This window comes from Seriola aureovittata, chromosome 6 (genome assembly GCF_021018895.1).
Source record: "Seriola aureovittata isolate HTS-2021-v1 ecotype China chromosome 6, ASM2101889v1, whole genome shotgun sequence".
In the NCBI taxonomy this organism is placed as follows: Eukaryota; Metazoa; Chordata; class Actinopteri; order Carangiformes; family Carangidae; genus Seriola; species Seriola aureovittata.
In genome coordinates, this window is record NC_079369.1 from 4775402 (window position 1) to 4796445 (window position 21044).

At 41.3% G+C, this 21044-nt stretch overlaps 2 protein-coding genes across 8 annotated transcripts in view; both read right to left on the minus strand.

The window, feature by feature from the left end:
• Positions 1-2842, minus strand: part of gfi1ab (growth factor independent 1A transcription repressor b) — a 7094-nt gene extending 4252 nt beyond the window's left edge. The window contains exons 1-2 of one of the 2 annotated variants that reach the window (XM_056379179.1): positions 2711-2842; positions 139-257 (exon numbers count right to left, since the gene is read on the minus strand). In XM_056379179.1, the coding sequence (XP_056235154.1) occupies positions 139-250 (112 nt within the window). In that variant the 5' untranslated portion in view covers positions 251-257; positions 2711-2842. Of the gene's footprint in view, positions 1-138 lie in introns of both variants that reach the window. The other variant, XM_056379178.1, reaches the window with a different exon arrangement.
• Positions 2843-2925: 83 nt separating this feature from the next.
• The window catches only part of evi5b (ecotropic viral integration site 5b), a 34706-nt gene continuing 16587 nt past the window's right edge, over positions 2926-21044 (minus strand). For 4 of the 6 annotated variants that reach the window (XM_056379171.1, XM_056379174.1, XM_056379175.1 and 1 more), the window contains 16 exons: positions 20885-20959; positions 20639-20764; positions 20400-20543; positions 19681-19770; positions 19277-19374; positions 18723-18783; positions 18574-18627; positions 17440-17472; positions 16877-17029; positions 15901-16032; positions 15642-15782; positions 15172-15330; positions 14687-14833; positions 14128-14223; positions 7735-7830; positions 2926-4858 (listed from right to left, as the gene is read on the minus strand). In XM_056379171.1, coding sequence (XP_056235146.1) covers positions 4592-4858; positions 7735-7830; positions 14128-14223; positions 14687-14833; positions 15172-15330; positions 15642-15782; positions 15901-16032; positions 16877-17029; positions 17440-17472; positions 18574-18627; positions 18723-18783; positions 19277-19374; positions 19681-19770; positions 20400-20543; positions 20639-20764; positions 20885-20959 — 1872 coding nt within the window. In that variant the 3' untranslated portion in view covers positions 2926-4591. The remainder of the gene's footprint in view (positions 4859-7734; positions 7831-14127; positions 14224-14686; positions 14834-15171; positions 15331-15641; positions 15783-15900; positions 16033-16876; positions 17030-17439; positions 17473-18573; positions 18628-18722; positions 18784-19276; positions 19375-19680; positions 19771-20399; positions 20544-20638; positions 20765-20884; positions 20960-21044) is intronic. The other 2 variants (XM_056379172.1, XM_056379173.1) reach the window with 2 other exon arrangements.

Below are 21044 nucleotides of genomic sequence, written 5' to 3' on the forward strand. Positions count from 1 at the left end.
TTTCACTTTAATTTGCTCTCCTCCTGTCAGCGGTCCACGCACTCAAAGATAGTTTTTATTTAAAAAAAACATCGGGCCATTAGCTTTCATCAGATGGGATGAGAAAATGATTAATTTATTTCGTCGTTTTGCACATACCTGAGCAGATTTGCGTCAGTATAGAATCCAGCCTGCTGAAATCATCCTCTAAAGTCCGGGGCTTGTGGTAACTGTGCGCCTTCTTACTCTTCACCAAGAAGGATCGAGGCATCTCTGACCTGAGAGCAGAAACCACCGATAGTGACAATAATAATCCAGCGGCAGTGGATTCCTTCTGTGCTCGGTGCTGCTCGCTCTGAACCCTGCAGACACTTGGTCTCCTCTGGAGGGGAGATTTGGGTCCCAAGTGCTTTAAATAAGAGAGTTCAACCTGACGACGGAGCATGCGCGGACTGAGTCCAGTCCCGTTCCGTCCGCCAGGTGTTCCATGGACAGGTGTCTGTGCTGCGGCTCCCCCGCTCACCCGCTGCAAGTAAATACACCCGCCTGCAGTGTTTTAGTCAGCGTGCAGCCCGGGGTGGTTACAGGTGATAGGAAAATAGTCTGCAGCGGGGGCGACTTCTTGTCATGTCTCCCCAAAGCAGCGTCACTCATCTCAGGACTTGACTTGATAATTAAGGCCTATATGACGCGGTGGTGCGCCTTTGCTCTACTTTCAAGAAACAGCCGGGGAATTATCAGCTCTTCATTTTATTTCTTTGTTTCAAAATAGAAATCAGACAATAAGTCTGAATCTAAGTAACTTTTTTTTTTTTTTTTTTTGCTGTGTTTATCCTACCGCCTGGAGCTGCCAGGCTGCAGTTCGTGTCACACGTCGGAGGAGATACACGGTTTATCAGCGCTTTACTCAATCTTTGGAGGGGGACAGAGGGAGAGGAAACGCAGGGGGGCACCCCAGGGTGTCTTGTTGAACCTGCATGTAGCACCTAGTGGTAAAATATAAGAGGTGGGGGAAACTCTGACCCAACTGTGTCCTCGCTTAATATTGAGTCACTTATAGACACAATTGCAACAACGCTATAATGTTGCCTAAAAGAATATGAGAGAAGGGCATTGGCAATAATTCAGTAGCCTATAAATCTAAACATAAAACGCATATGAAGGACACTTTGCTCCACGCAGGACAGAGTTTGGCGCAGCTTTGTTCCGGTCCGCTGGTCAGTTGATATCAAGGACTGTTATTATGTGACAGACACTCGCCGTACTCGCGCCTGCGGTGACAGTTTCACGTTACCCTGGGCATTATGCTGAAAAGGAAGAAGCCCTATAATAGAGACAGTTTGTTTTCTGTTCGCTCAGGACGCAGATTACAGCGGCTGTTGAGCGTCATTACGCACGGAACAATAGAGGAGAGGAGAGAGCTGCGCGTCCTGCGTGGTGCCTTTTATCCACCACAGGTGCGATACATTAAATTAATCCTGTAACTTTTATAGTGATGGAGTGGATGCACTTTGATGATCAATAATCAATATCAATAAAATTTATTAAATTGAATCATCTATTATTATATGTGGAGTTTTACCACATACAGAGCTGCGTTAAACTGACACACCCGGTGACTAACATTTTCTACTCATCAGTAAATCAGCTCAATTCAAATCCTGTACAAAGGTCTCCCGAAACACAAACTGAGAACTCCCATGGAATAATAGATTGTTTCAAACAGCTTTAGCATGAACACAATATTATATCCCACCTCTGTACTTCTACACTGGATGAATTAACGGCACAGGTTGGCCACAGGCGGAACAGCCTATCAGTGAATGAAGGACAGGAAATCAAAGCTCCACATGCCCCGGCTCGATTAGACTCATCACGGCCGCGGCATCCGGACACCGTGCTGGTGAAGATATGAGGCCAGAACCGATAAAAACAGAAAGATAGGCCGACAGAGGAGTTTCACAACGCCGCTCAACAACGGTGTCATCCTTCCATGATAGTAAATAGTTGAATACAACAGGCCTAATGTCCAAACAATAATAGGCTACTACTATAGCTTAATAATAATATTAAAAGTTTTCATCAGTACCCGTTTATTGCAGAAGCCAGTTTGTCTGAAGGCAGAAGATTTTAGTTCCCTCCGCTCGTTTTAACGCTGAATATATTAAATCAATTTCCTTATAACTTCCGCATAATTTAAATCCGACTCTGATGAAATTCAGATTTTAAGAAGGGCATCTATATGTGAAAACACTAAATGAGTCATCTCCTCCCACATGGCACCACAGTCTTTGATTTTAATGCCTCTTGTTATGGTAAACATGTCTGGACGCGCCTAAAAACATTTATAAATAAGTAAATTGTAGGCTATTTAATAAATTTGTTTATATTTAAAAAGCTGAAATTTAGCTCTTGTTAACTGTGAATCCAGACTTGCGATGCAAGATGGTTGAAACGATCTAAATCGTATTTTTGTGGCAACATAATCACGCGCAGGAAAAAGCACATGAACTGAAGTTTTACAACCAGCTTGTCAGAATTTGAATAAATTGTCACAGACTTTCACTGCGCCGTGAGCAGCACGTTCCAAACACCCGCGAGCATAATCAATCACTGCAATATAAAATATAACATCACACTGAGATCACTGGCCATCACAACCACACTCTCCTTAAAGATCAATAATTAAAACAAAAAAACACATTCATAATCATCTGGTAATTATACAAACCTTGTTAATCTTTGAGTGGCTGATGAGGACGCTTTTAAAATGTGGTTTTCTGCATGAAATGATTAGTAGTTGAGGCTCAGCTCTGAAAACCGCGAGAAATCACTTCCTGAAACAGTCAATCTAAGCAGAAATCTTCACAGAGGAAGGCAGAGCTAAGCCTGAAGTCTGTGAGAGGAGGTTAGAGATCTGCCACCATCAAGACACACACACCAGGCCAGGAGTTTATCAAACATTTTATTATGAACTCATCGCACGCACGCATGCGCGCGCACACACGCACACACACACACACACACACACACACACACATACAAATACAACAGTCTCTTTTAGTCTCCAGAGTGTGCTGACTGCTCCATAGTGTTGCCATGTGTGTTTTTACTGCACTGCAGACTTGAAAAGTGCCACGAAGTGTTCCTCTCCCGTCAAATGACACAGGGGTCTTGTTCATCAAAGGGACATAGTAATTACCAAGTCAAAGTCACAATCTTTTCTGTTTCCTGGAACTGACTGTCTTTCACTGAATACAGGAGTTAGTGTTCAGTATGGACATTCAGAAAAATTCACTCTTACACATCTAGGTCCTTGCACATGAAATGGAGTGGCTCTAGCCTGTGCATGAGCACCATACAGAACTTAGTGCTTACTTTGGTGCCACCCCCGATTCTTCTCCAGATGTTATAAAGTGTATAAACGTAATGCTGTCTTATCTCCCATCTCCAGCTCCCTAAGACTGTCAATTTGTGATGCACAAAAACATATGATAGACATTACTCATGTTTGACTCATCGGCCTATGTACTGCTCTGCACAGCTCATTGTGAAAGTGAAGTCTGGATGCTTTCAGAGAAGTCTGAGCAACAAATCTGTCCTCTTCTGTCTGCACTCATTATTCATGTTAGATGATGTCTTCTAAGGAGGAAAGATCTTTTTCTCTTAACAGGAATTCAACTCACTCATCTCAAAAACCAGATTTGTCATTTGTGTTACCATAATAAACTAAACTATATGTCCCTTTTTTCTGTATTGTACAATATATTCTAACCGTCAGATATGCAAGAGATACATATGTTCAAGTTCAAAAGGAGTTGAGAAAAAAACAAAACAAATAAGCAAACAAACTTAATACACATTTACATATCTACAAGTATTCAGATGTCACAACGAGCTTGTGATACACCAGCCCAGGTGAAAGGCATGCGGCATGTGCTAAGGCCTAAAGGTCATCATTACCTCAATCAACGCTGGCTGATACAAGTGGCTTTGATACCAGGCTCTGACCAAGCTCATCAACACCATACATATATATTTATATATACACACACAGCACTCATACAATTCTGCCTCTGCATGACGGACACTTAGTAGTAACGGCATCAATACGCTGTTGATGTTCATTTATAAAATGCTTTAAAAATATAAAAATACATTGGATGAAGTGTGTAGTAGAGCATAAAATGTTTTATTGCACAGTCTCTTTCTCTGTGGTGTACCGACAGGGGGGGCGGAGTGACAGACAGACTGCCCCTCCTCCCTCAACCCCTCCCCTCCTCTTTCTCCTCCTCCGGTCTCTGTGGTCCAGTAGAGTTTAATACGTTCCATATAATTTAACTCTTTGCTCAGGTCCAGACTGATGATTTGCCAGCTGTCAGGTGTTTGCTGCCCTCAAGAAGATAACAAAAACTACAAATAGGAGGTAAACGAAACAGGAAAAAAAACTAAATGTGTGATTCTCGTGATATGAAATGTTGATGTATATCCTCTCTGAAACTCAGAACTCCACATCCAGACTTCTCCTCTGAAATGGTTGCTGGAAACACCCCCTCTTCGTCAGTGAGTGTTGACAGCCTGTGTCCCGACTCTGGCAGGCAGCTCCTGCTTGTCACACAGTGGTGGACTTGCTCTGAGGGACAGAGAGCCGCAGGGCCTCCCCGTCGTCCTCCTCGCTTTCGCTGTCCCCGAGGTTGGGGTGCAGTCTGATACGGCTGCTGCTGCTGCTCTGCTGGGTGTCCTTGAGGCTGGGGTCCTTGACTCCATCTTCATCTGAAGACTGGTAAGACTCATCATCCCCCGCATAGTGATTGACGATGTGGATCCCATCAAAAGTGGGCTGGCTGGCCAAGCCCCTCTGCCCTTTTAAGCAGCAAATCTGTGAGAGGAAGCACGATGAGTATTAGGAGCAATGCAAAGACCGTTTGTTATCTTGCATGCAAAATGAGCAAAAGACAGATGTGTAACTTCTGAGGGAGAAAACAAAGACAGGAGCAAACTATTTAAAACTCTTTGGCAGTCAGTGATATTCTACTCATATCACCGGCACAAACAGAAACGGATGTCTTTAACAAATCTGACATGCAGGCAGCAATTCAACCAAACACCCCAAGGAAATAATGTGATAAAGTATGAACTGTGGCCCAACTCCATACTACACATCAGCAGGATACAGTATATACTATATTATCATATTTACAGTATAACAAAAACAATGCAAGTTAAAAACTAAATGGTTTTGCAAAGATTTAATGCTTTATATTTTGTTTGCTGAGATATTTCTGTTAGTTCAAATTAGTTTGAACTGTTTCGAACTGTACATCACACGGTGGGACGACAGAGTCAATGAACTGTTTCCTGTCCACACTGAGGTCTCTGGTGAGTGTCCTTTATTTTGTCACATTTCCAGTGAGAATGAACTGAAAACTTTCTCACAATTAGTATGTAGTATGGATTTGGGACAAAGCTGTTTTCTTTAAGGGTGTGGTCCTGAATGTGTCCCACAGCAAGGGGCTGTTGTCTGCTGTTCATCAGAGGTGGGAAGTTAACCTGACGCCAGATCAACCAGCTAGTCTTCATTCACTACGTCTTTTTTTTTTTTCTTGTAAAACCAAAACTCTTTGGATAGAGCATGAAGCTCATCTTTATGTGGCGTGTCCAGGTTTTCAAGTACATCGTCTACTTTGCATCTTTCTGGTGAAGTGAGCTGGACTTGTTTTCTGCCCTTTGTGACTGGTGGTGGAAAAGACATTTTGCATCTACAGTTGAGCTGCAGTTGTTTTCCTCCATTAGCCGCAAGGGGGGGAAATGAGATAATTCTAGCCACACTCAGAAACAAACTTTCATGCATGTCAGGTTATCTTCCCCACGTCTGATTTCTCTTCCCTTTTCTACGGGAGCATCCAGGACCACCTCCCTTGCTATGAATTAAGCAGACCCAGATGGGGGTTACAGTTGGGGCCACACAGCCAATGAGATGAAGGTCAACACAAGGTCAGGTTTCAACCACTGAAGGTTACAAGGCACATCTGTGCCAACTCACCTGGGACGGCCTGCCATTCAGCAGACAGACATGAAGGAAGAGACGCATTCAGAGGCCAGTTCAGAGAACAGTACACAATGCACAAAAAAATAAAAATAAGCCCTTGTTTACCTGCACCTGTCTATATATGGAAGTCTACCTTCCTGTTGTTGTCATGCAAAAAGGAAATTGTGATCTAATCAACATCTGACTGGCAACAGCAAAAAGTTCCAGCTATATGATGCAAGTTTTAATGCAGACTGTGATGGAGGATGATGGTGGGATGTGGTATTGAGCCATTTTCAGTTTTGCTCAGTGTAGCCACATGAGCTCGCGTGATTCATAGCAGGCCACTCTTAACCTAAGATGACCACCATGAAAAACCAAGTGAGAGAGGAAATGACTGTGTGACTGCACTGCCTTCATATAGAGACAGAAGAAGTTCATGCATGCAGCTAAATTTAACCACAGTTCACAGCCTGTTTTCAGTAAAGATATGCTATTGTTCCTGTGCATAACTGATCTGCAGGAAGTAAGCAAGAACCTACTAATAATATTAATATTTTCTCTTGAAACTAGTAGAGTAACTACTTATCTATTTGGTCACTGACAAGTAAGTAACGACCATTTCCACTACCTCTATACTTATTTATTCATTTATCCTTTTCAGATGTGGTCCCTGGCGGCAGTTGATTCAGGGAACTCTGGGTCTCCCTATTCCTCCTTCCAACCAAAACCACAACAGAATTCAACTGCCAAACCCATAATAAAGCGGCCCCCTCCTTAGGGTCTTAGGCAGTTTATGACAGGATGGATCAGCTCCCTTCTGTCATGGTTTGGAGTTGATCCAAATCTCGATAACAGTCCCAACAACCAAAAAAAAAAAAGACAAAAGACAGAACTGGAAATGTGTAGCATAAGGTATAAAAAAAAAAGTCATAGTATAGTAAGTCATAAAAACATATGTTATAGTGTACTAATAGGTAACAGTATAGTAAGTCATAAAAAGGTCATGGTATAGTAAGGCATACTATACTATGACTTTTTTATGATTTTTTTATGACTTACTATACTATGACTTTTCATTACTTTTTATGCCTAAGTAAGGCATAGAAAGTAATAAAAACGTTATAGTATACTATATAAGCTATATACATTATAGTGCTAATAGGTAATAGTATAGTAAGGTATAACAACATCATAGTATAGTAAGGCTTACTATACTATGACATATTTTTTAACGGAATAAAAAGCCATAAAAACATGCCTCCGCCGTGTCGCCCCATAAATAAATCACAGTATAGTCAAAAGAAAGTCATAGTATAGTAGCATTACTATATATTTCTATATACCAACATATATCGCTATATATATATATAAATTAATCACATCTTACTTAAAATCAAATTTTCAGTTATAATCTTTAAGCTTTAAATGTAGGTACACCTTATTATCTGTCTTGGCTTTACTCTGTGATGAGCTTGGTTTAAAAACATTTGTAGGGTATTCACACGAGGTGTGCTCCACACAGGAAATCTCTGGGTGTAGTTAACACTTCTAATTTGTTAGCTTCAAAGTAAAACCATATCTGAGGGAATGTTTTGAAACCTTTCAAAAGCTAGATGAAAAGAAACAGCGACAACTAAACTTGAGTCTTTACAAGGAAAAAAAAAAAAAAAAAAACGGTTGAAACATAAGCTAGCATGATTAGCATTGGACCTGATGCTCCTCACCTCATGTTTTAGTTCTGCTATCTGGTCTTTGAGGTCACGGATGTACTGGCTCGAGTCTGTGTGGTTCAGCTGGCCTTGGACCTTTCCTTCTTCTTTCTGTTAATAGAGGAGATGAGTTTATTTTTTAAAAGCTCCAGCACTGAGTGATGCAGGAGGCTTTCCTACAGAGGACATTGACAAAACATTCTAGCTTAGACTTGTGTGGTTAAACCCAGGACTAAATGGAAAATGCAGCATACATTTAAAATACCTAGAGTCTGGAAATTTCAATGACGTCTTAATGAATACCCACTGATATTCATTGTTGTGAGCTACTGCACATTCAGTAGAAAAAGCATCGGACGCTCGAGCCCCATTTCTAAAAAAGCAGCATGACGAAGTCCCCTGCATGTATGGTGGGCGAGTAAAGTGACAGATGTCAGAGGAAACACAAGACAGTGTCATTTGTGCTTGATTTCCTCCTGGGGCCCTGGGGATGAAAGCTGCTTGTTAGCTTTAACAGTTAAACAGCCCATGTGATGTTTACCTTTATCAGCGAAGACATCTGCATGCATTGGGGACAAACACAAACTCTCTTTCAAACCTCAATCACACCACCTGAACTCGCCAGTTATTACTGTGAGACCAGTGACGGGTGCACAGAGGAGTTCAAGCTACAGGCTGCAGCACAGAAACACCGAGACAAAAAAAGAAAGACGGTACACAGCAGGGCTTGGGTGTTGAGGTAGGGATGTGGACTGAGGCTTCACCTCAAAATACAGACAGGTTTTTTGATTCCTGTGGTGAGATGGAGTTGGGTTTGGTGGGTCCCACTAGGGCTTTTTTTTTTCACAAGGAGACACAAACAAGTGAGATTAATACAAGAATCTGTTGTTTTTGAGGTTTCCTCGCTCCAAAACACTGCAACGATAAGGGGCAGGCAGTTAATAAGACTTCCTCATGTTCAGCTGTGTGAATAACCAGGTGTCAGACTGTAGACAAATGTGAAACGTGTCTCTCTCTCTCTCTCTCTCTCTCTCTTACTCACTCACTCACACGTGCACACACACACACACGTTCATGCAGCCTCAAAGACTATGTATAATGACATGGTAGAAAAGTTACATTTGTTTAATGCATCGACAGCAGTGAACCAAGCGTTTCTTTGATGTCAACAAACATCATCACATCTTGAATGAGTGAGAAAAGGGAAGAAAAAAAAAAAAAAAAATCACAGCTCATAAAAGAAGTTTCCATGAACTGCACTAGAATTTCATTTGACAGTATCAGCACAGTGTTTTTACACTGTGTCTCCATTGTTGTGGCGATGATGTGTGCTTTATTCTGTATCTGCAAAGACCTTTGTAAAGGATGTGTGAAAATTCACAGCTGTAGTGTGAAATGATGATTTATGTTGTTATCTTTGTTGTATGATTAAACTTTCCTTTATCCTTTAGCTGCTTCTCAGTAAAGAGCAGATATGATTTCTAAAAAAAAAAAAAAAATCTAAAATTGTGTCATGTTAACATTTTAAGCTTTACCACAGATGTGTGTCACTAGAATTTCTTTTTTATTTTTACGTGTAAGACTGATGAAACATATTTCCCACAACAACATGACAAATACAGAGTAAACATGACAATGTCCCTTATAAGCTAAAACATTTAGTATAAATCTCTGAGTATGTAATAGAAACCTCAAAATAAACCATGCATGTCACCTTTGGTAGAGTCTCTGCTTCAAGATGTGAAACCACTTCCTATCAACCCAGAGACAGTGGCGCTGTGGCATTAAGCAGAGGCCAGGACTGTGGTAGTGAAAGAATCCTACATAAACCTTTCTAGACATCTCAGTTTCACTGACAACGTTTTCCATCATCATTCAGTGTTTGTTATCATCAATTTGTATCTGTTCACTGAACCTCTGAAACATTACCCGTGTAGTCATGAAGGATGATAAGATACATATGACTACCACTTCATCCATTATTCAGGTATTCAGGCTCAGACAAATCTTAATCTCGATTAATCTGTGTGATCTCTGTGACCTCTGACCTTTCGCCTTAAAACCGAGCTGCAAATCATCCAGCATCAATATGCGTCAACTTCCGAGGAGGAAGCAAAGAAACTGATTTTTTTTCTCCCTTTTTTGAAACTGAAGCAAAATGTTCACCCACAACGACAACTTATAGAGAAAGAATCGTGATTTTTGGTCAGACAGAGGTTTGATTTAATACCGTGCTCCTGACAAAATAGATAAACAATCATACCAAGTAAAGTGGAGTGCTTTTTAATGACACACCCAGCTGTGTTCATTACACAGATTCTAAAGAGTACGAGGGCGGTAGTGGTAAAGTTTTGGTGTTGCATGTTATTGCTCTATCACTTAGTAACAAAACCTCAGACCACACTGTGTGATTGTGTATGCCTGTGAAAGGGAAGAGGGGGAGGTTTTGTTGTAGGTGTCATACTTATAAATAGTCTGGGCCTTCATCTTAAACCATTTGAAACACCTTACACTCAGGATTGCATTTACAAAGGTGAGGGCCTGCTCCGCTGGGTCAAAGTCACAACTGTTTCCAACAAAGCGGTCTGCAGCTCAAAGCCACCCACGTGACCACGTTTCTGGTTTGACTGTCAAAGCAGCTGATATTTACGCTGAATCAGTGACACTTAACTTAAGGTTTGCCCCTGAGTTTAGCATTTAACATTCAGAGGTCACAGAGATCAGACATATATATATATATATATATGCTCCTATATATATAGCTCCCAATGCACTTGCTTGGTGAGCAGCTCCAACTAAAAACTGTTCAACTTCAGCCGATCAACTCTCTACATCAGCACAGCGTTTTCTCTGCCATCCAATCAGAGTGCATGGACGACGCTGAGGAGCTGAAACATTAGAATTTGCAGTACTCAACAAAACTGAGTACACAACTGTGCAATATCATTAAAATGTTAAATAATTCAAAACTATGATCTTGCACCGATTGTATTATTTTTAATTTGAAGTGTTGGGTATTTTATCTTATATATAATTAAAAATAAATATTCATAACAGACATGCATAGACTACATTAAAAGTAATTAAACCTGTGATTTTAAGCTTAATTGCATGAACAAAATGATAAAATAACGTGAACACAACAGCTTCCTCAGTCTTAGCCTGGGCTGTGTCTAATGCCCCATGGCTGCACATGGTGAGGACCTAGGAAGGAACTGGACTGTGAGACTTCATAAAGATGGGAGAGGGGACAAGAGCATCAGCAGTCTCCTGAACATGGGTTCAGTTGCAGCAGTTGTTAGGAGGTTTAGGAAGAGCCATACTACACTACCAATAACAGATAGCACAGTGGCTGTCCTTGATAAATTATCCCACGCATGATTCGAGCTATGAAAAAAGAAAAAAGTAAAAACTGTGACCTGGCCAAGTATGTCCCTGACTTGAACCCAAGAGAACATCTCTATACATTCATACATTCTTTTCCACTGGTCGGTGCTGATGATCAATAAGCTTAATGACTTTGCAACAATTTTGGAAACTTTGGAAAATTTCAAAGTATTAATAATTTATAAGAACATATGTGGGCTCAGTAGCAAGTCAGACCGGGGCAGAGAGTCATTTGTGATGAAACAAAAATGTCTCTTGACTCATCCAAAAACATGAATTTATCCCACTTGCTGAGAACTGCTCACAACACTGGAATAATTTCAAGAAAAGGTAACGACACTATTTCTGACAACATACAGTATTAATAGACCTGAAAACACAGCATTAAACATTAATATCTCACATCCAGCTTGTGTGAAGTCCCCAGTTTACAACCAACAAACCAATTACCAGGAACAGAGGCAACAGAGTCTTCGAAATACACAGGATGTACGTAAAAGCTAATCTCGATTTCAACATAGAAACAAGCAATTTTAAGTGTTAAAGATTCATATTTATCCACATTTATTTATTCACATTTATCCCCTGGCGCATTTAGTCATATGAAAAGTGTTGAGCCCTCAAACAACATTATTTTATCTGTTATCAATCATTACTGTTGAGTGTTGGTGCAGTAAGAACAGGCCTGTATTTGTTTTGGTCACCCTTGTTGTGTGTAACGTTACATTTGTTTGGGGATAAATACTGTTTTCTTCACTCTTGTTCGTCGAGACGCGTTCACACCGGGAGTGAGTTTATATGCGAGGTACTGTGACCGAAAGAGTCTTCATCTACACCGTTCCAAAACATTTTACCAAAAATACAAATGGACAAATTATTCACGGCTCTGAGATACGATGAACTAGATAACAAAAAATAAGACGCCCTCATTTCTTGCAGAGCAACTACAGAAAATTTGTGTATGTGATGCAACACGTCCTTTGTCGATCTGATTGAAAGGTTTGCAGTATGTGTGGGAAAAAAAATTCTGTTTTGAGGCAGATTTCTGCTTTTACTGTCATTTGTAAACGCGTATCTGCACTCTGTACCCTACACACAGTTTCAGTGTGTAAGTTTTCAATGTAAAGCATTTCTCTGTAACATAACATATTTGTGACTAACCAAACCACAGTTAGGTAGTCTGCTTCATGAGGACTGTGTGGGCGTGATTTGATCAGATTTGACACTGGTGTCTCCACGGAAACATGTTTAAACAAGACATCAACTACTATCAGATTCAGATGCTCGCACTTTCACAGTCTGTAAGAAGAGTAAGAATGAACTACATATACAGAAATCCATCATGTGAAATAACCACTATCAAACAAACTGACCAATCAAACCCTCTAAAATAATAATATACAGTAACTCAGTTTGGTCACTACACACATTCCTGTGCAGGATATTTCTCTGTCTGTCTGAAGGAAGTTCACATTGGCAAGAAAAAGTGTGTGAAACCTTTAGAATAACCTGGTTTGTGATGAAATGTAATCTGATCTTCATCTAAGTCTAATGCAGTGTTTCCTCTACATTCATTAAGCAGTGGCGGCCTGCCACTGTGAAATCATAGCCGCCACGCCTTCAAATTTCTTTTCTTTTTTTTTAATTCTCGCAAATGCACCACCGCCACATCTCTCCACCTTCACAGCACAGCCTGTGTGATGATGAGCGCAACAGCGGGGAGAGGGGAGGGAGGGAGTGGGGTGGTTGGGGGATCCTATTGGAGTTAATTACTCGCGAGAGCTCGGCCTTGAAAGTGACATCACATCAGGCACCAGGTCAGAGTCAGAGAAGTGTAAGGCAGCGAAAGGTAGACTTATTAGCCAACTCAGTGACGCTAACTTGGGTAAACTAATTGATAGCATTAAGCTAATATCTACATGTCATTATGTATTAACTGCTGACTGCATTTTCAGATGAGCTTGTTCAGATACTTCTCTAAGAAGAGAAAGACAACAGATGAAGAAGACGCTAGTCAGGTAGCATCATAAGCCTTTTACTGACTCGTAAATGATGATGGTTAGGTAAAAAATAGTATTTTAACGTTCACACTTGTAATCAGATGTGATGTGAGTGTAAACTATATAACACTGTTAGCGTTACGTTACTCACACTTTTAATGTAATCTTATTAGACACGTCACATTAGACAGGGAGGAGTTGTTAAACAAAGTGGAGGAGAGCAGAGCACAGCAGCGGGAGAGCTGGGTGAAGGTGCAGGAAGAAACACTGTAATGTCAACAAACACAGTGTTCCTGAGTTAATATCACACAGGCAATTATAATCTTTTGTGTCTTTATTGAGCACATTTATATTCTGTAGTATATTTACTTTGATGTTTAGGGTCATTGTTCTGCTACATCACCTAACTAAACATTTTCCCAGTAGTGCTGTGGAGAGTCAAGGAGCTCTTAGAGAGCAGGAAAGCCGCTGCTTAATTGGGTGACTCTGTAACCCTTTTAAGCTTTATGCAAATCAAAAAAAGTTGATTCTAAATCTTCTTCTGTGCTCTCTTTTGCAAGACCTGGTTCACATCAGCAGATGTTTCTTGTGAATAGCAAACATATACAAAGTGTTTTGTAATACGTCAAAGTGGCTCTAACCCACACCTCCAATCTCCAGGTTTGATAACTCCTGATTCAAATTAGCTTCTGTTGCTGCCATTCACATTCTGTCTCCAGGCTACACAGTGGATGTTTAATTGATGTTTTCAATGTGGACAAGAACAATAGATCTGTGTGTTGCTAATAATAATAATAATAATATAGAGTGTGTTTGTTCATAATTGTAACTTGGATGAAGATCTCACCACATTTCAAGAAGAATTTATGCAGAAATGGAGGTAAATTTAAAAGTGTTTTTTCTTTTTCCTTCCACTGTAAATGTTATGTTAAATGTAGGTTGGAGTCAAGGAAATCTAACAGTTGATGCAGAGGCAGGAGTGTGACAGATTGACAGATAGAGGTGTGTGTTGGGACTTTACCTCGATCTCAAGCTCTGAGATCTGTTGCTGGAGTTCCGCCATAGCAGCAATGTTGTCAGCTTCCCTCAGCCTCACTGCCATCACCTCTTCCTTACTCTGCAGAAAAACAAACCAGACAAAGCTCTCAGGCAACAGCAAAAGGAGCTGAAGACGACATTTCAACACCGGCCCGAGAGAAGCTGAATGGCCAGTGTAAAATCATGTATTGTAAAACATATGCGTATTTTGTATTTCTGGATGAGTGAATCTTACAGAGGGAAATTCCTGAGAGGTGGGGAGAGTTAAGGTGTTCAACAGAAATCTAACAGCATCAGCACTGAGGTATTATCACAAGTTGCTTCCTCCTTCTGGATCTGGAGGCCGACTCATTAGAAGACTACAGACCACATTTTGTCACATCAAATGTTTTTACATCTAAATATGAGTCAGAGGAGAAGACGTCTGACAATTTGGTCTTATTTTTCTAAATACATATGACTACGCCACAACAGAGCTGTAGTGGTTTGCCTCGGTGCTCATAATGTGTATTGTAGATTAGCAGCATGACGTGCACATGTACCTTGCATTCAATCTCAGCTTGTCTCCGCTTAATCTCTTGCAGTTGCACATGCAGATCTTTGTTTTGCACCGTCAGTGTTTGCACGCGCTGTTGGAGACTGCGACCCTCCTGCTCCGCCCGTCGCAGATGGTTGCCATGAATCTGACTCTGTGTGGGCAAAGACGTTACGTTTAAAAAAAAGACTGAACGATTTATATTTATTTATTTAACCTTGACATTTCCAAAAATGTTCACATATATTGAAGCACAAAAGTGATGATTGGTGACGGCAGCTTCACACGTTTCTTTCTGAACTGTTTGGCAGATGACTGCTGCCATCTGAAGGCCAGTGTGTGACAATACAGGTGGAGAAGTCACTCCTTTAGACATCCTGCACATCCACCTTAATTGATGTGTCCATACTCAATATACCTTTAATCTTCTATGACTGACTGCATTACGAGGGAGGGTCAAATGAGCTTGATCAGGTTAATGTGACCTCTGACCTGTGTCTCCAGCTCCAGAATCCGCTGCCGTGATTCTCTCAGCTCTGCCTGGGCCTCGGCCTCCCGCAGCCTCACAGTCATCAGCTCGTCCTGTAGCTCACTCAAGGCGTTCTTCTTGGGACTGTCCTTCCAGCGACCAGTGGTGCGTGCCAAGTGACGCTGAGGAGACGTGTTGGTCAATTCAAGTCAATTTTTTTAATTCTATAGCATCAAATCATAATTGAAGTCAACTCAGGTCACTTTTCATTTAGAGCAGGTCTAGACTGTACTCTCTATAATATTATTTACAGAGAATGAACAATTCCCACCATGAGGAAACCTTTCCATCACTCATTAAATGAACAGATTGCTCTAAAAACTTCCCTTTTTTCCTTTTGCATTCCACAAACTTTGTGAAAAAAAAAAAAAAAAAAAGTCGGACAAAGACTGGGTACTGAAACTGTGTTGTGCTCTGAAATGTTGGCGCTCACCTGCCAGTGCTCTTCCAGGTCTCTGACCTGCTGTCTCAGCTCTTTCAGGCCAGTCAGAGCTTCTGCTTCCCTTAGCTTCACCCCAATCAGCTCCTCTTGTAGTCGTGCCACATTGGTGTCATCTGGTAGCGACGTGTTCCTCTGAAGAAGGCGTGTTAAGAAAGGTGTGTTTTAAAACTCTACAGTGATGGAGCCATTTCACATTATGATACTGCGCACTGGCTGAGATTAAAGCAGAGCAGTGTCTAAGGCAACTCACCTTTTCCATATCAAGGATCTTGTCTTGCATCTCCTTGAGCGCACACTGGGACTCTGCCTCCTTCAGTCGGGCCTGCACAAGCTCTCTCTCCAGCTGCAGGACAGACTCCTCAGAGTAGCGAGGGGCTCCCTTCTATAATCAATGGGACAGGTGAGTGAGCAGAGACAACAAATATCGAAACCTGTGCAACCACAATGTTGGCATTTAATGAAAAACAAAAACTTCAACCTCGTCTAATATAAACCCAACGTCCCAAAATTATTACAGTCCATTAAACGTGTGTATGTATGTGGTAGAAAAAATACACAATACAACGCAATCACACACAAAGAATTCAGCTGGTATCAACCATTTTGTCTTTCACCTTCACATAAATAATTCATGACAGCTCAGTGTTAAGCAAGACAGCAAATTATGTAAAACATGGTAATGCCTGCACATTACCATCTGGAATCCAACCATCAATAATTAAGAATGCTAGGTCAAGAGATATGTGATGTGAACAGGATGCCAAGTGTGAAATCTACCAGCCTGTGAGACAACTGCTTACAAATTCATCCACGACTGTAAATGGCGGCTGAACTGCCTAGCTCTCCGTGTCCCAATTTGAATTCATGCATGCCAAAACATATCATTACCCAAAGCCGATGTGCTAAGTGAGAAAAGCTCTCGTCAGCCACTGCTTGGATTTTGTTGCTAAGCAATATGTGCCAGCACTGCAGGGGAGACAGATAAGCGTGACACATCCGAAACTCTGGTGAAAACATGTTCTTACTGGTCCGGCCGTCGGTGCCACCACATAATTGTAAAATGGTCAACCTGGGGTTTTATGGCACTGCACATCACAAACTGATCTGGGAAACATCCCAGTCTGAATGTCGCTGCTCTTGTCACAGACTAGGCAGGATCTGAGGATAAGCCTTGGCTGTTATCACCACTGCAACCTGCCAACTGGGGACTCTGTGGCCCTCCTTACCGCTTGTGGCTGCTGCTGCTGCTGCAGCTGCATGATGGTTTTCTTGGCTTGCTCCAGCTGAGCACTGGCCTCCTCGCTCTGCTGTTTGACTGTGGCCAGTTCCCGCTTGACCAGGTAGTTCTCCTCTGCCTCCTGAGCTCGAGTCACTTGTCCCTTGGGACATAACCAACCAAGGAGGGAGTGAAGTGAGCATGGAAAGAAGTGAAACGAGTGGGCGGAGTGGGTGGGCAAATCAGAGAAGATGAAGGATTGCATTTTGTAAGGACATGCTTGCTTTAAATCTAGTAGTGTGTGATTTGGATTCATTAGCTTTCTTCAGAATGATCTCTGAGTCTCTTACTTCGTCTGACATGCCACAATGTGGTATCACATGCACATATTCAAAGCTGTTATCAGCTAATTTAATCTGGTTTAGTTCTTAATTCAGATAATCATTAGAATTAATTCGATTTTTACTGTGTCCTTCATTGTGCTAACCATAAGCATGCAATGCTAAGAGAGGTAGAAAGAAGAGGGAAGGTGCAACAAAAGTAATAAAGGCAAAGAGAAAATGAGGAATATACCTGGATCAATCTATCTGCCAAGGAAGCACTTTCCTACAAAACAGAAATATCAACAAAAGACAGTAGAGAGAAAGAGACAATCCAGAGGACAGATTAAAGCACACAAAAGAACATTTGATTGTTTTAGAGAAGAAATGCAATGTTCATTTTCCCTCTTGAAATATTTGTTTACAGAGTGTAGAATGATGTTTACATTCAGGGGTAGAAAAGGAACATTGCATGCAGGTGTGGTGAAAAAGGTGCAAATGAGCTCGTGGCAAAGTGAAGAATGATGCGGTGCTGACAACACAGTGAAAGGTTTCAGACAGGAAACAGCACAGGACAGCTCTAGTTAAAGTTGAAAGTGAAGTCTGGTAAAACAGCAGCACATTAACAGTGTTAGGGAGCTACGTGCTTGTTTAACTGCACAGAAGCGCGGGGCTTTGATGTGGTTCATCCAAGCTTTTGAACGATTTCGGTTAGTGGAGAGTTAAAAGGGTCCTGGGAGTTAAGTGACAGAGTCACATCAGAGAGCAGCAGCCTCAAGCTGGTTTTAAATAATGGACTCGTTTAGACCACAGTGTTCCTCCCTGTAGACAAACGCAGTGCAGCAGACATCTTGCTATCCATGGCAGACCTCATGCATGGTGCCTTTACCTGGCAGCAGTAGGGCCCATTCAAAGAGACACAAAAGGTGCAGAATGATACAAACAGTGCAATTGGCATGCAGTGCTTTGTATCGACTTGAACAGCATCAAGCTGCCACTTTCACATTGCAGACAGGCTTGTTAACAGTCTTTGTTTCAGTTAGTGGTGTCTGGTGAATTTTAAATTTCTCTACATGAAGTTATTCAAGCCACCCAGAACGTCACCATGACACCAAGACAACTTCAAGTACAAATCCAGCTCCTGTTTCTGATAGTAACTTCGTCTACAATCAGAAAATTCACCGTACCAGTCAACAATGGTTTAACATGTAAACTTTCAGCTAACACAACCCAGTTAGTGAAAGACAAGAGTCCGTCATTAGGAGGAGATGCATGATGTATGAGCATACACAGCTGGATGAGTTAATGTAATGTTGATGAGCAGGGAGCGGTGTGACATTGGTTTGTCTGGTGACGGAGCACCTGTGACAAACACCGACGCACTCACTTTCTCTAGTGTGTCTATCCTCTGCTTCAGGAGCCTGTTCTCTGTCCGCAGCCTCTGCACAACAAGGAATTGCAAAATCATGTTAGCATAATACATCATGATAATAGGTCTGTGTCACAGTACACAAATAATCAGCGATCTCCATTCACCTTTATCTCCACCTGCTCTTCCATCTCTTTAGTTTTGATTGTAGTGTATTCTTTCTCTAACCTGAAAAAAAAAAAAAGAACAGAATCGTTGAAGACAACATCAGTGCCGCTCATCAAATCAGAAGACCCTAATAAAAGTTGTCTACTGTGGGCTGAGGTACTGAAAAAAACAACAGTAATAAAAACAGATTAGAAGTCTGTAAATTTGTTTTACACGCTTGCCGATAGTCAAGAGTTTTTAAAAGTGACTTAAACATAAAAACATAAGGAAACACTTGAACTTAAGTTATTTCAAAAACATTTCTTGGAAAGACCTCTATAACCATGTATAAATTGAATGGAAAATAAAAGCAGAGCTCAATTGATTAACTTCAAAATTGGAAAAAACATTTATTTTCCCAATTATCTTATAATAATTAGCACCAAATTCATAGTTCATTTTATTTGAAAAATTACAGATTACAGTGAGATGAGACATCAGAATGTGAAAAAATAAATGCATGAACAAAAAAAGGGAGAGTGATATGCGTTGATTAAGTGATGGCTGTGCTTACTTTTTCATCTTCTTGGCATTGTACTTGACTTGATAAGCAGCCTGGATGACCTTATCTGGTCCACTGTCAAACTGGTGTGGGATGACTTTCTGAAAGTGCTGGAGCACAGTAAAGAAAAGGAGGCAGGATAAGTTCCACACACCCATAACAAACACACACACACACACACGCACATACACACACCCAGCGACTTTAAAACAGCTGTGTGCACTCGAGGCAGGTGTTTCTCTGACCACAAAGCACTTTTTCAAATGTCAGCATGTGCGCAGGTATAACTTGGGAGGATACAAGTATCAATTAACTGGGTGTGGTGCAGGTTCCTCCCTCGAGGGCGCTGCACATTTTGCAGCAGAAATCTGAGCCGCTTGAAGGGCAAGTTATGTGAAGGTTATGCTGATATATACCTGTAACATTCCCTCCATGTCGAGCTGGATGAGTTCAGTCTGATTCATCTGAAGGATGGCAAGTCCCACACGGAAAACTATCTCCAGACCCTGAGGAGAGAGATCACCAGTAATCACTGAGGAGTCAGCTTTAGAAAGCGCTTCTGTGATGGTCAGTGTGTGTGAAATGGGTTTTTAAATGGACTGAGAATTAAAAATGTGTTACAACAGGTCTCTTTGGAGTGCTGAAACAACTCACAGTGACTATTAAACCTGAACTGAAGTGTTTCTGTTCTCTCCAGCAGGTGGCGCTAGTGGATAACCTATTCATGACAGTCAACTTCCATTTCAGTTGTACTTTATACTGTATGTAGTCATTCTTTAAGCTGTAGAATAAATGTTAACCTTACAGCTTTTCTCATTGAAAATCATTAATGTGGGAGTTCTTCCTTCCTCCTTTATAGACAGTTTCCTGAGGCTATTCGCCGCAGTGACATTCAGTAAATGTCACAGAAACAAGCAAAAGTAAAAAAAATTGTAAGAGCTAAATAGAGTCATTAAATGAGAGTGTTTCCTGTAGCGATCGAACACAGGAGTATGATGCAAACTAAATTAATAGAATGACAAATACACAAAAATATCTTTTTTGTTTTTATAGACTGTCACATGTAAGTAGAAACAGGGTATCATTCAAGGCAGGTGATTGCCCCTGAGAACAGCCACGGTTCCTTTTAACTGACCTCACACATGAAGATATCAAAGATTCTTGTGGCGACGGGCAGAGGGTAGGAGGTGAGGAAGATGGTGAGGAACCACGAAGAGGCATACATGGAGGTGTGAAAGCTCTGAGCCTGGAAATGCATGTGCAGCTCTGGCAGTTGCTCCTGTGAGGGAAAACCATTCACGCCATTACTACCGTACATGACAACTCTTAAAATACCTCCCAGCAACCTTTCACTACAGCGTGTGAGGTGTCTACCTGGATCATGTACTCAAACTGGTACATGCAGAGTCCCAGCTCAGCCATACTGGGTTTGAAGAGCTCTCGTAATCTGTAGTCTTGCATCAACTTGACAAACACACAGAAAGCCTCTTCCTCGGGCATCTGGAAAAAATAACAGCAACCTCAAAATCTGTCTTGTTGTTCAGTGACACATGTCCAAGTATTTGCTGGAAGCTGGTGAATCAGTGTGTTTTTGTACATGCGGTGAAGATGGATTATTACCTGCATGAGTAGCAGTCCTACAATGAATGCACTCCCTTGACAATAGCCGACCTCACGGTCCACCAGAGAATAAGCCTGAGGTAAGAAGAATTAGCTCCGGATAAGTCTCAGTGATGGTCACAGGAGCACAAGACTCCTCCACTTGCACTTTTTTTTACCA